The sequence below is a fragment of the Carcharhinus amblyrhynchos genome, chromosome 14 (genome assembly GCF_965287045.1).
Source record: "Carcharhinus amblyrhynchos chromosome 14, sCarAmb.v2.hapA, whole genome shotgun sequence".
Classification (NCBI taxonomy): Eukaryota; Metazoa; Chordata; class Chondrichthyes; order Carcharhiniformes; family Carcharhinidae; genus Carcharhinus; species Carcharhinus amblyrhynchos.
Window position 1 is genome coordinate 68,265,687 of NC_137337.1, and position 17,788 is coordinate 68,283,474.

Below are 17,788 nucleotides of genomic sequence, written 5' to 3' on the forward strand. Positions count from 1 at the left end.
TCCCAAGATGTGTAAGTTAGGAGGATCAATGGAGGTTAGGGGGATTAGTGGGGTAAATATGGGGTGCCACAAGGATAAGTGGGGTAAATACATAGGGTTACGGTGATTAGTGGGGTAAATACATGGGGCTACGGGAATAGGTTCTGGTGCAGACTCAATGGGCTGAATAGCCTCCTTTTGCACTGCAGGGATTCTATGATTTCATAGGCAACTGTAGGGTAGATTTGGTGTAGTTTTCAGTGCAGAGTCAATGGGCCGAAGGGCCTCTTCTGTACTGTATGACCCTATAACTGCATTGCTGTGGGTCTGGAATTACATAGACCAGACCAGGTGAAGATGGGAGATTTTCCTTCTCTGAGGGACATTAGTGAATCAGATGGGTTTTGTTTCTATAAGAATCAATGATACTTGCGTGGTTCCATTCGTGAGATTTTCTGGGCAGGATTTTCTCCCTGCGGCATAGACACAGGGAGACATACATGTTTGGGGAGGTATGAATCTGTAGATGGTAAAAAGTTAAAAATAAAGTTTATTTATTGGCGTCACAGGCATGCTTATATTAACGCTGCATTGAAAATACTGTGAAAATCCCCTATTTGCCTTACTCTAGCACCTGTTCAGGAACACTGAGGGAGAATTTAGCATGGCCAATCTACCTAGCCAGCATGTCTTTCAGACTGTGGGAGGAAACCGGAGCACCCGAAGGAAACCCACGTGGACACAGGGAGAACATGCAGACTCCGCACAGACAGTGACCCAAGCCAGGAATTGAACCAGGCCCCTGGCGCTGTGAGACAGCAGTGCTAACCATTGTGCCGCCATGCCACTGCAGGGTAGAGGTTAGAGTGAAGTATTACTGTCCATCCCATTGCTCTAATGGTAACACTCACTCGTCTGGGTCCTGGGTTGAAATCCCAAACCAAAAACTTGAACACAGAATCTAGACGCACTCCCTCTGCTCACCTGAGGGGGTGCTGCACTCTTGGCAGTGCCATCTTTCAGATGTGAAAGACGCCAGTGGCACTTTGTGAAGAAGGGCAGTGGGGAGCTCTATACCCTCCTCCAGAACTGATCAACATTGACCCATCAAGTGACATCACTAAACTAATCTGGTTATTGATACAGTGCCATTCGTGGGATCTTGCTGTGCGACTCAGGAACAGCTTCTTCCCTGCTGTCGTCAGATTTTTGAACGGACGTACCACATATTAAGTTGATCTTTCCCTTCAGCCTAGCTATGACTGTAACACTACATTCCGTACTCAATATTTCTCCCCTATATCTATGGTAAGCTTTGTCTGTATAGTGTGCAAGAAACAATATTTTTCACTGTATCCCGATACATGTGACAATAATAAATCAAATCAAATTAAATCCCTTATCCGGTGCCATTTTTCCTTATATTACAGGATTAATGCACTTTGAAAGTATTTTGATTGTCTGTAAAGAACTTTGCGATGCCCAGTGATTGTGAAAGGTTCATAGACAAAGGGTGTAATCTTCCCATCCCGCCCACCACAGGAAGTGTAGCAGGTGGCACACGGACCATGCAGAGGTGCATTGACCTTGGGTGGGATTTTCTGGCCTTGGCGCAAGTGCAGCTGGAAAGTCCCGCCCATAAAATTATTCTTCAATTAAATTGCTGAAGCTTCTGGATTGCAGCAGACTTCCCCACCACCCACCCCCCCCATGCCCACTCCTTCATGAAGTTAGCGCTGGCACATGACTTGTTCTGCACTGTCAGGCCTAACGTCAACCACAAAATTGTGGTTGGCGATTTTCTCGGAGCCCGTTCTACTCCATCGCTTTAACTTTTTCCTTAAATGTGGGAGAGTCCTCGTTTGCTGGTGTGTAATGGAAGGAACGAGAAAAGGCCTGGCTGAGTCCCAGCCTATATCTTAGACCTAACTACTCGCACCTTCTTTTATCTCCTGATTGAGAGTCTGCTCGGGCCCAGGTGCTCATAGAGTATCCCATCCTCTCTCTGGGACATCCAAGGTTGGATATCTCCCCTTTCCCCATTGTTTCCACGCAATTGTGACTTGACTTCTGCCCTCTTTCCCCAGGAGAAAACCTTTGGGCCTATTCTTTCCAGCTGTATTGGTGAATGAATTTTGAGAGTCACACAGTCGCCCAGACCCATTCATCTATCTTCTCCTCCTGTTTTGCTTAGCTGCATTTCCAGTTCTTGGGTTAGAGTTATAGAGGTTTACAGCATGGAAACAGTCCCTTCAGTCCAACTTGTCCATGTTGCCACAAAGCTAGCCCCAATTGCCCGCATTTGGCCTCTAGATCCATCTTACCCATTTAACTGCCTAAATGCTTTTCAAAAGACAAAATTGTACCAGCCTCTACTACTGCCTCTGGCAGCTCATTTCAGACACTCACCACCCTTTGTGTGAAACAATTGCTCCTCTGGACTCTTTTGTATCTCTCCCCTCTCACCTTAAACCTACGCCCTCTAGTTTTAGACTCCCTCACATTTGGGAAAAAAATGTTGACTATCTAGCTGATCTGTGCCCCTCATTATTTAAAGTCCAGGTCTAGCAAGTCCACCACGCCTCTCATTCTTTTCTTTAGGTTTGCAACCCTCCTGGATCTCTGCGCTCTTCCAATGTTTGCTTCCATTTGTTTACGGATTGTTCCTTTAACTATCTGACCATCAGTTGATGAAAGTTCCTCCTTTAACTATCTCTCCCCTTTTAAAATGGATCTCATCTGTCCAAATGTCGCCTTCAGAGCCAATTCTCTCCTGTGAATTTCCGGTGTTTGTCTTTGCTACATCAAGGATGCCGCAGTACTGCAAGTTGTTGTTTACCAGTTCAAGAGTACAGTGCCAGCTTCAGTTCTAATGCAATGCCCATTGCTTACACCTTCTCTCCTCAGATATAAATGAGTGTGCCAGCAGCCCATGTCTCAATGGTGGGACCTGCGTGGATGATGTAAACCGATATGCCTGTCTCTGTCGCAGTGGCTGGACTGGCTATAACTGCCAACTTGCCTCAAACTCACGTAAGTCTTGCAAGATTGTTCAACCCCGGCACACCTCCCAATCCCCGAGACTCGTGGGAAGAGAGCAGAGTGCAAATTCCGGGCTGTAACCCAATGCGGCACCGAGGGAGTGCTGCACTGCCATTGGTGCCATCTTTTGGATGAACTGGATCTCTGGGGTGGCACGGTGGTTAGCACTGCTGCCCACAGTATCAGGAACCATTCCTGACTTGGATCACTGTCTGCGTGGAGTTTGCACATTTTTCCTGTGTCTGCGTGGGTTTCCTCCGGGTGCTCCGGTTTCCTCCCACAGTCCAAAGACATGCTGGTTAGGTGCATTGGGCATGCTAAATTCTCCCTCAGCGTACCCGAACAGGCGCTGGAGTGTGGCCACGAGGGGATTTTCACATTAACTTCATTGCAGTGTGAATACAAGCCTACTTGTGACACTAATGAATAAACTTTAAATTTTAAAAGAATTATATTCAGATCGACAATGATAGCTGTCACCACAAGCTTATGAAATCATTTAAAATCAGTTACCAGAAAATGCCATAAATAAATAAACTTTAAAATGTGACATGAAGCAGAGTTGAAAGATGCGTGATGTGAACTACCCTCTGTAGCGATGGCAGGCAGTGCTAACTCTTAGTTTAAACAATTGGTATAACTCAGCTTCTACCAGGCAGTAAGTCCAGCACACGGTGTACAGTTTTGGATTAGGAATTCTTGCTGCTTTTAGCAGCGTTCTCTGTGGGAATGGGAGAATGTTACCAGGCTGATTTCTATGCGGGAATGCAAGTCCTGTCTAATGCTAACTATCTCAATCACTTGGGATTGATCCTGAGGTATCTCCAGCCACAATGGGAGCCCTGTTCCCTTCAGAGAAAGAGAGCCCGCTCGCTGTTCGGGGGGCAGAGATCAGTTACAGCCACAAAGGATGGAACGTAACGAGTGAATAACACAGCGGAGAGATAAATCGCTTCCAGCCTCTCTGTCATCTCCTTCTCGCATTGATCTGTCACATATTATGTGGGAGACAACCAGTCACGGAGTTTAATCGTGACTCCCAGTGACCAGGCCATTTTTTGTGACAGTTTTAATTTTTCAGTGACTGAAGACGCCCTGTTCAAAAAAAAAGCAGAAAGAGAGACGAGCAGAACAGTGACTTGCATATACATTATATATTTCATGTCCTTTGATTCAATTTATTATTGTCACATATATTGGCAGACAATGCAAAGTATTGATTCTTGAGCGCTAGACAGACGAAGCATATCATTCATAGAGTACATAGGGGAGAAGGAAAGGAGAGGGTGCAGAATTTAGTGTTACAGTCATAGAAAGATCAGCTTAATATAAGTAGGTCCATTCAAAAGTCTGATGGTAAGCGTTCATGAGTTGGTTGGTACGTGACCTCAGACTTTTGTATCTTTTTCCTGACGGACAGGGGTGGAAGGGAGAATGTCCGGGGTGCGTGGGATCCTGAATCACGCTGGCTGCTTTGCCGAGGCAGTAGGAAATGTAGGCAGAGTCAATGGATGGGAGGCTGGTTTGAGTGATGCACTGGGCTACATTCACGACTTTTTGTAGTTCTTTGCGTTCTTGGTCAGAGGAGCCATCCCAAGCTGTCTTACAACCAGAAAGTATTTTACAACCACTTAAATACATTTTTGAAATACAATCACTGCAATATAGAAAAACTAGCGGCCAATTTTCAAACAGCAATGTCCCAGAAACAGCAACAAGATAATGACTCGATTATGCGTTGGTTGAGGGATAACTATTGACCAGGACACAAGGGAGAAACCTCCATCTCGCCTCCGAACAAAATACCCACGGGATCTTTTACGTTCAGACAGGGTCTTGGTTGAATGTTTCATTCAAAAGATGGCATTTCTGACAGCGCAGCACTCCCTCAGTACAGGACTGAGGCACAGGTCCAGGTTATATCCTCTAGTCTCTATTGAGTGGGTTTTGAACCTGTAACCTTCAGATGTGAAAGGGAGAGTGCAACTCTGAGCCATATCTAACATTCCATATTGTATCCTTTTAGAAATACATGGACATTTCCTCTGGGAGACAACCAGGCCTATAAATTGGTTAGTTGCTTCTAACAAGGGGTGGCATGATGGCACAGTGGTTAGCACTGCTGCCTCACAGTGCCAGTGATCCCAGCTCAATCCCAGCCTTGGGTGGCTGTGTGGAGTTTGCACTTTTGTCCTGTTTCCATGTGGGTTTCCTCTGGATGCTCCTCCAGTTTCCTCCCACACTCCAAAGATGTACAGGTTAGGTAGATTAACAGATTGAGGGAGAGCTGTTACGGAATTTGTAACATTGAAAATACAATTGGCATGGCATCTGTTGCTATGATAGCTCCTGTGCAAGCACAGTACACTGGGAATAAAGGAGTTGGGCAGGATTTTCCAGCCGTTCTTTGTAGGTGGGATCTTCCAGTCCCACCAATGGTGACCCCCCCCCCGCCTCTCCCCCCACCCACCCCATCAAGGGTTCTCCAGCAGCAGAGGGTGTGAACAGTGGGTAACCCGGTTGACAGTGGCAGGACTGGAAGATGCCACCACACTGGCCAATGACAGTCCACACAAGACACACCGCGGGGAAGGGGGATGGTGGAAAATCCCGCCCCTTGTTCTTAAAATGCTATTGGCTTGTCTGTGCCTCAGTTTCAAGTGTTTTGCACTTGACAGTTCCCACCAGAGATTACTTTGCCTCTTGGTGGTTCCGTTGTAGTTTTGTGTCAGTTTCAGCTCCTGACTGTTCTGAATGAGGTAGCAGGGAACACCCTCCTACATCATGGCAAAATTGGGCTCATGGGTTCCCTAGTGTATGTAAAGGAAAAAAATAGAAGTTGTGTTTATATAGCGCCTTTCACAACCTCAGGATATCTCAAAGCGCTTTAAAACCACTGATGTACTTTTGAAGTGTAGTCACTGTTGTAATGTGGTCTGTGGATCTGCACAAAGCTAACTCCCACAGCTATACAATAGTGACTAGATAATCGCGATGCTGGTTCGAGGGATGAATGTTGGCCAAGACATCAGAAGAATTGTCTTGTTCTCCTTCAGACAGTGCCATGGGATCTTCTGCGTCCACTGGAGATTTATTTTGCTCCCTCCTCATTTTCCTTCTGTGGTATTGAGCGTTTGGGCAGTATTTTACCAACTTTTGTCTGAGTGTTAGATGGGATCTTTTTGTGTTCAGCTGAGAGGGCAGGCCGATCAGGGCTCCATTGCCCTCCCCCCACCGATCATGGCTACACTTCCCTCCCACCACCAACCTTGGCCCCTCTACTCTTCCCCCCTCTCCCCGATCATGGCCCTGCTTGCCCTCCCCCACCCCACCCCCCCCACCAATCGCTGCAGAATGGCAGCTAGCCCCTCCCCCATTAGCCCTGCAATGCCCAGGTACCGGGGTGGCACTGCCAGTCTGGAACTGCCCAAGGGGCAACTAGTCCTCAGCCTCCAGAGGAGGCCTCAGTGGCCTCTGGTTCCACCAGTGAGGCCAAGTTGACTGCTTCCTGTTCATGGGGGGCATATCTGTTCCTCGCCACCGTAAACCTTTCCAGGCAAAGTGATAAAGGATGAGCCTTGACGATTGAGTGCCAGGCTCACGAAGTAGATATAAAACAGTATTGAATAAATTTACATACATTAACCTGCCTCCCGCCCATTTCCGGCTCATAAAATGGAGCCAATCTGGCTGAGCACTTGGATCACAATGGAACACAGTACTCCAGGCGAGGCCTAACCAAGAATCTGTGAATGTTCGGCATCTCTTCCACGATTTTTTATTCTCTTCCATTACTGACTCAAATCTCCCCTTCCTGTTGACAGAGTGGACTGCGTCGCAGAGTGACCCCTCCTACAGTCGCCAGCCACGTTGCACAGACATTCAGGGCTCACAGCATTGCAGCTGTGAGCCAGGCTTCCGGCTCAGTGGAAACGATGCTCGACAGTGTCGAGGTAAGGTGGCATCTGTTGCGTTAGATATTTAAAAAGAACTGCAGGTTGCTTTAAGAGCTGATCACACGATTTGAAGGCGATGTCATTAGGGTGTTGCCACTGGCTGCTGTTTCACTTTCAGTTTTGTATTCTGTGCAGTGCAGAGAACATCTCTCTCAATAAAACTTGATGTGTGTTAGTTTGAACCTACACGTGAAAACCGGATTTTTTTTTAACATAGTTAGGACATTACCTATTGTAATTGTAGCTGAAGTTCTTCACTCAGCCCAGTTCACAATGTGAGAGTGGTTCTTTGTGTGAATTTCAAATTGCTCACCATCACCCAGTTCACCTTGGACTAGTCACCAATTTACATAGCACCTTCTATGTGGTGCATCATAGGGGGGCACGGTGGCACAGCATTGCCACCTCACAGTGCCAGGGATCTGAGTTCAATTCCGGCTTTGGGTCACAGACTGTGCGGAATTTGCAAATTCTCCCCATGTCCACATGGGTTTCCTCCGAGCGCTCCGGCTTCCTCCCACTGTCCAAAGATCTGAAGGTTTTGTGGATTGCCATGCTAAATTGCCCCTTAGATCCTGATTTTACTGGCATCGATTTGAAATCAGAGTGGGCAAGGTTTGCAGAATGGCATTGGCCTCAGGTGCGATCTTATGAGCCTTAGGCAGGCGTGCCAGTAAAATCCCAGTACTAGTGCCCAAAGGTATGTAAATTAGGAGAGTTAGGGTAAATACATGGGTTACGGGGATTGGGCCTGGATGGGATCTCTTGCGAGAGAGTTGGTGCTGACTCGATGGGCCAAATGGCCTCCTTCTACACTGGAGGGAATCTATGAAAACAACCCATGTAAGGAGGAGTTAGAATTGGTGAGCAAGTATTGGGTTTTAAGGGGATGCAGAGAGGTTCAAGGGTGGGGGGGGCGATGGGTGGTTTTCAGAGCTGAAGACATAGTTATCAATATCGGAGTGATGAAACTGAGGATGTGCAAGAGGTCACTGTTGGAGTGTTCACAGATCCTGCAGGGGATTGGGGTGGAGGAGGTTGCAGGCATTGGGAGAGGAGAGGACATGGAAGAATCTGGAAAGAAGCCTGAGAGTTTTTGAATCAATGTAGGTCAGCGAACACAAGAGGAGATGAGTAAGCGGGACTTGCTACCATTGTGCCCTCCACTCTGGTACAGCGGGCACATGGAGCCAAATGGCTGACTCTTATTCTTAGTTCTTAAGATCATTGGTTAGGTGCAGGCCATCGATCACTACTGAATGATATTGATATATTGCTTTAAGAGCTGATCACATGATTTGAAAGTGATGTCGTTAGGGTGTTGCCACTGGCTGCTGTTTCACTTTCAGTTTTGAATTCTGTGTGGTCCAATAAAACCTGGTGTGTGTTAGTTTGAATCTGTCGGAGGGAAAAAAGGAGGATCTTTGAGTCCGTGTCAGGCTCCAGTAAAAAGGTTTTATTTCCACACGCATGAGGGAGAATCAGCCTGGATCCAGTGAAGTCCGATCTGTATCTAGACCGATTCTGAAGATACAAAGGTTGTACACATTACTTACACTGTTCTTTAGGGTCCAGAGTATTATAACACAGAATATCATTGATACAAATAGCTTGAATTGATTATAGTTGATCACATTAGGCAGGTCCATTGTCCTGACAACTTCATGTTAACTGGTGTGTCCGGCTATCCTTGTCTATCTGTTTTATGATACAAAAGTGATGTGTGTGAGTAAATAGGTTTCGATGGTGTGATAACCATCCCATCTCCCAGTTTCTGAGAACAATGGCTCCTCTAGACTCTGGGGCCTTGCTAATCAGAATTGAGCCTGCATTGTTCGCCAAGGCCTTGAAATGATTTCACCTGTAAAGTATCTATGTTGGCAGTCTGATTGGGTATGTCTGCTCGCAGTTACAGCGGACCCTGCGTTTTAACCCTTTCTTAGACGGTCCTTTTCCTGCTGTTATATGCACACCCCGGATTTGCCCCGATATTGGATTTTGCCCTACTACAGAATCTGCATCTGTTCAATATTTTTACTGATTTACTGTCCCTGGGTGTGTCTCGCTTTCAGATGTGGATGAATGTGAGCTGTTTCAAACAGGCCGCTTGGCCCGTCTTTGCGTACACTCCTGCGTGAACACGCCAGGTTCATATCAATGCGTGTGTCCCTCTGGATACAACCTACTGGAGGATTCACGGGCCTGTGAAGGTAAGAACACCTGATGTTCCGTCCCACCTCCGGGTACCTCACTATTACCTGCCCATTGTACTCGATGTAACTCGCTATTGCCTGTCTTATTCTAAGTTTTAGCCATGATATGGTGGTGCTGGCATTGGACTGGGGCGGGCACAGTAAGGAGTCTCACAACACCAAGTTAAAGTCCAACAGGTTAACTTCATCAGGTGATGAAGGAGCTTGAGGCTCCGAAAGCTCGTGATTCCAAATAAACCTGTTGGGCTTTAACCTGGTGTTGGGAGACTTCTTACTATCCTAAATGTGACTGTGCCAGCTATACATTATCGCCTATTTCATTACTGTTACTTTGCTCCTACAGATATAAATGAGTGTACAAGCAATCAGCACAACTGTACCAGAGAGGAGACTTGTATTAATATACATGGAGGATTCCACTGTGTCTACCCAGAGTGTCCAAAGTCTCGCCTCAATGCTAGCTACGTAAAAACATCACAATTGTAAGTGCTGGTGCTTCTAAAGATCTCGAGCGGACACAAGGGATTGGCATTGGATTGCTACGTTTCAGTGAGAGAAAGCAGATATTTAAGCACAGGGGCAGCACAGTGAGGAATCACTTAACTGACCCCCTCTATCTGAGATATAGGAAACAAGAGAAGTGGACTTCTGGACCCAAACGTTAGCCTCTGAGGAGAGATATCATTGTTGAGAGTCTTGGTTCAGGTTGATTAGAATCCCTACAGTGCAGAAGGAGGCCATTCAGCCCATTGATTCTGCACCAGCAGCAAACCAAGACCCTATCCCCATAACCTCACATATTTACCCCCTGACACTAATTTTAACATGGCCAATCCACCTAACCCACACATCTTTGGACCAATAGGGACGACTGGAGGCAAGGCTTTTGATAAACTTTATCTTTCGTTAAACATTCTTCTCCCTAAATCCAGACTAGGTTTAGCAGGAGGATTCACACACTATCATCCCTCATATAGCTCTACCGGTCAGGTAGTCTTTTATCACTGATATTGTAGACCTTATTTAACACTAACCCCCTTATGCTCTCCATCCCACAATGAAGTCTCTGACAATATTTGATGTGTTATTTACATTACCCTACACTCCATCCGCCCCCTTCCCACCCCATCACTCTATTAAATACATTTACATCATCTCACATCTCCCCTCAAAGTCATCCCTGGTTCAGCATCATGTAGCACAAGGACTTTAGGGGGTGGCATAGTGGCACAGTGGTTAGCACTACTGCCTCACAGCGCCGGGGATCCGGGTGCGATGCCCGGCTTGGGTGACTGTGTAGAATTTGCACGCTCCCCCCGTGTCCGCGTGGGTTTCCTCTGGTTGCTCTGGTTTCTTCCCACAGTCCGAAAGACTTTCTGGATAGGTGCACTGGCCATGCTAAATTCTCCCTCCATATACCTGAACAGGTGCTGGAGTGTGACCACTCGGGGATTTTCACAGTAACTTCATTGCAGCGTTAATGTAGGCTTTGTGACATTTACAAAAAAATAATATCCCGAAGCCTAATTTTTGGCCTAATTCCTTTCTAGGTGTTTGAAAGTCCCTGACAGAACATAAGAACATAAGAAATAGGAGCAGGAGTAGGCCATCTAGCCCTTCGAGCCTGCCCCGCCATTCAATAAGATCATGGCTGATCTGTCGTGGCTCAGTTCCACTTTCCCGCCCTCTCCCCATAACCCTTAATCCCCTCTCTTATCAAGAACCCATCAACCCGCTTCTTAAAAATATTTAGCGAGGCAGCCTCCACCACTTCAACGGGCAGAGAATTCCAGAGATTCACCACCCTTTGAGTGAAGAAGTTCCTCCTCAACTCCGTTCTAAACCGCCTCCCCTTTATCTTGAGGCTGTGCCCCCTAGTCCTACTGTCTTTTTTGAGCGGGAAGAGTCTCTCCACCTCTATCCTATCCATCCCATTCATCATCTTATACGTCTCAATGAGATCTCCCCTCATTCTTCTAAACTCTAACGAGTACAAGCCTAGTTTATTCAGCCTCTCCTCATAGCTCAACCCCCTCAACTCCGGTATCAGCCTAGTAAACCTTCTCTGCACTCCCTCCAAGGCCAAAATATCCTTGCGCAGGTGCGGCGCCCAAAACTGCACACAGTACTCCAGCTGCGGCCTCACCAATGCCCTATACAGCTGCAGCGAGACCTCCCTACTTTTATATCCCTCTCGCTATGAAGGCCAGCATCCCATTCGCCTTCCTGACCACCTGCTGCACCTGCAAGCTGGGTTTTTGCGACTCATGCACAAGGACCCCGAGGTTCCTCTGCACTGTCGCCTACATGTGGAAGATGCTGTTCTAATCTCCGAAACTGCTTGCAATCCAGCCTCTTGCTGTAGTTATAGAGGGTGCACGCCTGAAATGTTATCACAGAATCATAGGATCCCTACGGTGCAGAAGAAGGCAATTTGGCCCATTGAGTCCACACCGCCCACAATTCCACCCAGGCCATAGACATAAGACATAGGAGCAGAATTAGGCCACTCGGCCTATCGAGTCTGCTCCGCCATTCAATCATGGCTGATATTTTTCTCACCCCCATTCTCCTGCCTTTTCCCCAAACCCCTGATCCCCTTATTAATCAAGAACCTATCTATCTCTGTCTTAAAGACACTCAATGCCCTGGCCTCCACAGCCTTCTGCGGCAAAGAGTTCCACAGATTTACTACTCTCTGGCTGAAGAAATTCCTCCCCATCTCTGTTTTTATAGGATTGTCCTTTAGCCTGAGGTTGTGCCCTCTGGTTCTAGTTTTTTTCTACTAATGGAAACATCCTCTCCACATCCACTCTATCCAGGCCTCGCAGTATCCTGTAAATTTCAATAAGATTCCCCTTATTCTTCTCCAATGAGTAGAGACCCAGAATCCTCAACCATTCCTCATACGACAAGCTCTTCATTCTAGAGATCATTCTTGTGAACCTCCTCTGGACACTTTCCAAGGCCAGTCCATCCTTCCTTAGATATGAGGCCCAAAACTAGTCACAATACTCCAAGTGGGGCCTGACCAGATTCCTATTCTCATAACCCCATATATGTACCCTGCTAATCCCCTTGACACTAGGGTTAATTTAGGATGGCCAATCTATCTAGCCTGTACATCTTTGGACTTGTCTCTAACTCTTACAATTTTCCCTTTTCTTCACAGCAAATGTGAGAGAAACCCGTGTCTGATGGACAACAAGGTGTGCGCAAATGCGGCCTACTCCATTACCTTTCATTACCTCACCTTAACCTCCAACCTTCGAACCCCAAGAGCCCTGTTCCGGATGACGAGCAGCCGATTCACGGGCGATACCATGCGCTTCAGCATCGTAGGGGGCGTCGGGCAGAACCATTTCACCATCCAGCGCTCCGACAGGCAGACGGGGGAGCTGGTGCTGGTGCACCCTATCCAAGGCCCTGCCACCTTGGAGGTTGAGATGGAGATGACGGAACTCTCTGGAAAGACGGTCCTGACCAAGCACGTCTCCAAGGTCACCATCTTCGTCTCCCGATACAATTTCTAGACGGCATCATCTTCTGGTGTGACTCCTGCTTCTGTTTTTTTTTTGAAAAAAAAGAGAACCAAGATAAAGTGTGTATGTAACCAGTTAGAGAATTAAAACGCTTTTTAAAAAGAGACGATTAGAATATAAAGCTACACCGCTGCGCGCACACGTTAGTGCCTCAGAAGGAAGAGAGAAGCCCACTGAGGAAAAAGGCTGAAGATCTGTGGAGAGGGAGGGAGAGTCTGATGGTTGTATTAGTTCCATGGGAGCAGAGTCAGCTCTATATTAAGGACCCTGCATTTGCGAATGTTTCTTCATTGTCCCCAAAGACTCCCCCCTACTCTCCCTGTCACCTTGAAGGACACTTTTCAGCCACGCTTGCCCCAAGGCTGGAAAATCCCACCTGAGGTTAACGGACCTTTTGTACGGTCTCCCCCCACTTCCTCCAATCCCTTACAATTCCCATGGCAGGTGGGGCTGTAAAGTTCTGCCCGTTATCTTTAATCCTTGTTAGCCTGGTATGGGAATGTTTGAGTGGTGTTAGCCACTGGTGTAACAGTTACATCAACAGTTCTAAGTGAGTTTCCATTCCCTCCCCTTCCCCACCCACCTGCCACTAGGAGATGCGTGGAAGGGGCTCTGGGGGGGGTAGCTAAATAGCTTCACCAACCGTCCTCTGTTCTACGGCTTTTCGTGGCTATTTTTTTAATTTTGCACTGTGTCCCGGCATGGTTTCTGCTGTTTGCCCAGTATTTCTGGGAGAGAGACTGGAAAACTCTCAGCCATGGGGAGGAGAAGGAGACGGGCTGGCCAATCTCCTGAGGAGAGAAAACAAGAAGCAAAATTCAACTTAACTAATCTTTTTAAACGACCGTTCTAAAAACTTGGCGCTGTCTTATAGAAATCTCAATTCAGTTGACTTATCCTTTCCCTCACGTTGAAAACATGGCCACATGTCAGTGTGGGAAGGGAAGCTACTCCAGACTGAGCTTGGCCCTAAGTTCCCTCACTATCCCTCACACCTGTGGGACTGGCCTCCTCGTCTGTCCTCCAAGACTAGCCCTGTTTCCCCTGGTTCCTACCCATCAACCCTCATCAACCTGTCGCTAAAAGTAGCTCGGGCCTCCTGACTCACTCCACCCCACTTTGGCACCAGCTTCCCCCTGCAAACCTAGCCCTGGGTGACCCACTCCTCTCTCCTCCAACATTGCCTCTCTCTGATCACCCCCCCCCCCCCCCCCCCACCCCCCCGGCCCCCTCCACTCCCTCAACCAAAAAGCCTCTTGTTCTTTTTCCTCAGAGTTTGTCACCCTGAACTTTACATTTTGTTAGTGCCACAGCTAAGTTATCATACAGGGAGCAGAATAGGGGCAAAAGCATTCTGGGAGAGTTTTCCATTGCCTTTGTCTCAGTGTGTGCATCCCCTTCCCATCAGTGCCATTAAGAAGACCATGGCTTTTAGTGTCTGGAGGAGAAATGTGACGAAACTTGAACCATCAGTGTTTGTTAGTGTTATTTCATGAGCTTGGTTTAGGACTGTTTTGACCAAGCGGTAAACATGTCTCTCGCTTGAGATAGGGCTGGATATTAAATCACCAGGTAACTCCAGCACTTGTGATATTACGTTAATAATAGCATTTCTTTTTGGTGAAATACGTATTGGGATTTATTACACAAACACTTGTTAGCTTTTGGACATCTTTTGAATGTTCCCTCTTTCCTCCCCCATACTCAATGTGTCACACAGTAATTATTTCACACAGATTCAGCCATCCAGTTTCTTTTGACAGTGAGTGATTTGAACTAACTGTTGTGCCAAATCTACACACCTGGAGGAACAGTTTTGAATTCTATCTCACTGTCTGATTGTGCTGTTGAAATAGTTCCATTTGAACTTGTGTGTGTTAAGAAAGTTGCACAGTACATTATCTTCATGATCCTATAGAACAATTGTTGGTGATATCTTTTTTCCAACTCTCTGCTGCAATCATCACATCTATCATCTCCCTTAATAGCAACATTATTATTGTCATCTCATCACCATTCCATCATCATTGGTATCTCATTATCATATCATCCCATTACCATCATCTCATTACCATTCCATCTCATTATCATATCATTACCATCATATCATCCCATTACCATCATCTCATTACCATCTCAACTCATTATCATATCATTACCATCATATCATCTCATTATCATATCATTACCATCATACCATCCCATTACCATCATTATCACCTCATTACCATCCCAACTCATTATCATATCATTACCATCATATCATCTCATTATCATATCATTACCATCATACCATCCCATTACCATCATTATCATCTCATTACCATTCCATCTCATTATCATATCATTACCATCACATCATCTCATTACCATTCCATCTCATTATCATATCATTACCATCATACCATCCCATTACCATCATTATCATCTCATTACCATCCATTACCATCATTATTATCTTATTGCCATTCATCTCATTATCATATTGTCATCACACCATCCCATCACCATCATTATCATCTTATTATCATCTCTTCACCATTCCATCATCATTACTATCTCATTATCATATTACCATTCTATCATCAGTATCATTGCATTGTCATCTCATTACCATCCATCAATATTACCATCTTATTATCATATCATTTCTATCCTATCTCAATATCATCTCATTACCATTCCATTTTCATTGTCATCTCATTATCATAATACCACCCCATCACCATCATAATTACCATCTCATTATCGTATCATTTCTTTTCCATCATCGTTATCATCTCATTTTCTTTCTATGAAATGTGGGTGTCTCTGGCTGGGACAGCATTTATCGCCAATCTCCAAAGGTATTAAATAGCCAACCAATTGCTGTGGCTCTGGAGTCACATGTAGGCCAGACCGGGTAAGAATGACAAATTTTCTTCCCTAAAGGACATCAGTGAATGAGGTGGGTTTTTACAATGAGTGACAATGGTTTTATGGTCATCAATAGACTTTTAGTTCCAAATCTGCCGTGTTGGGATTTGAACCCGGGTCCCTAGAGCACTACGCTGTATGTGTGGATTACTCGTCCAGTGACAATCCCATTAAGCCACTGCCTCATATCATTCCATCACCATTATTATACCATCTCATCACCACCATTATCATTTCATTGTCATCTCATTACCATCCCATTATTATTATCATTGCCATCCCAGAACCATCATTGCTATCGTATCATGAACAGTGCTGAGGCCAACAATGCTTCTCCTGCTTTGAAAATCAATTGATTTCTCAAAGGTCAAGAAATGAAAATATGACCCATATGGGTGACATGAATACTTTTCCTTTTGTCAATGCTATGTTAATGAGCTGGTGCAATGGAGTAGGACCTGGGGTTCTGTACGGCCAAGGAGTTTGACATGTTCTTGTGTCCAGTGGACATGTGATTTCCCCATAACTAATCAAACCCTGCCAATCTGGTATGCATCAGATTTAAATTGTCTAACTACTGTATGTCGTTATTATTATGTCAACAATTTTACCATCAATGTCAACATTGCACCATTTTCATCCAAGTCACCTCTATCACCCACTCCATCTTCATCACCTCCATCTCGTGGTTATGTTTATCTCATCACCTTCCTATCACCACTCCATCCCATCTCATTCTTCATCCCATCACTAACTTAGTACATCATTATCAACTAAGACTCATCATCGCATCATTCATCTGGGGTGCCACAGTGGTTAGCCCTGCTGTCTCACAGCGCCAGGGACCAAAGTTTAATTCCAGCCTCGGAACACTGTTTTGAGTTTGCATGTTCTTCTGCATGGGTTTCCTTTGGGTGCTTTTGTTTCCTGCCACACTCCAAAGATGTGCAGGTTAGGTTGATTGGCTATGGTAAGTTGACCCTCGTGTACCCTATCAGGGTAATTATGTGGGGTTATGGGAATAGAGCCTGGGTGGGATTGTGGTCTGTGTAGGCTCGATGGACTGAATGGCTTCCTTCACTGTAGGGATTTTATGATTCTATGATCTGCCCACCATCACAAAGCCCACCTCAGCATACCATTGCCTCCACCCTAACCTCTCCATTCCAACATCATCTCCATCTTCACCACATTCTGAAGTCCACCACCATTTGCTCACCACCTCTATCGCAACAGTTTAATTTCCATCTTATCATCTCCAACTCAACATTTATTCCATCAAAATTTCCACCCCTTCACTTCCCTCTTCATCACATCATCTCAGGTCCAATCTTCATTATCTGTCTCAAATTCCTCATGACCCAACTCATACCATCGACGTTAGTTGACTGTTATCTTTATCTCAATCATGTATAACATTACCTTCATCATATCTCCTCTCTGTATACATCCCCTCCTCCTTCATCGCTACATCTCCATGGTTAGGAAACAAAATAAGTCAAAACATGTTCAGCTGTTTTCTACTTTGACCAGTGCGGGTTGATCTTCCTTGAAGGACGCCTGTTTGAGTTTCTGTCATGCTGCAATATTCCCATAAATATTCATGAAGTATTTGTCCCAATTTTCCTCTTAACTTCAGGTGCAACTCCTGAACTGTTCTTATTCCTGTGCTTCTGTTCATTTGCAGCAAAGGACCAGAATAAGTTTCATGATGGGTAGCACGGTGGCACAGTGCTTGGCACGGCTGCCTCACAGGGTCAGGGACCCGGGTTTGATTCCCGACTTGGGTCGCTGTCTATGTAGAGTTTGCACATTCTCCCCATATCTGCATGGGTTTTCTCCGGGTACTCCAATTCCCTCCTATAGTCCAAACGACGGGCTGGTTAGGTGCATTGGCCATGCTAAATTCTCCCTCAGTGTACCCTTACTGGCACTGGATTTTCACAGTAACTTCATTGCAGTGTTAATGTAACCCTGCTTGTGACGCTAATAAATAAGCTTTAAACTTTATGGAAATTCTACCCTCCATATCTTATTAGCCTCACAGTCAAAACTGTGACCACCAGAATTGCAATATTTCCTTGAAGCCCTTTAAATCATCAGAGTATTTTTCTTTCAAAGTCTTTATCTGTTTAGTTTG

General features: G+C 45.7%; 1 protein-coding gene across 1 annotated transcript in view; it reads left to right on the top strand.

Moving 5' to 3' along the window:
- Positions 1–12,723, top strand: part of LOC145352297 (fibulin-7-like) — a 36,050-nt gene extending 23,327 nt beyond the window's left edge. The window contains exons 4-8 of the mRNA XM_080202049.1: positions 2,887–3,012; positions 6,846–6,974; positions 9,050–9,187; positions 9,534–9,672; positions 12,363–12,723. Coding sequence (XP_080058175.1) covers positions 2,887–3,012; positions 6,846–6,974; positions 9,050–9,187; positions 9,534–9,672; positions 12,363–12,723 — 893 coding nt within the window. The remainder of the gene's footprint in view (positions 1–2,886; positions 3,013–6,845; positions 6,975–9,049; positions 9,188–9,533; positions 9,673–12,362) is intronic.
- The last annotated feature ends 5,065 nt before the right edge of the window (positions 12,724–17,788 follow it).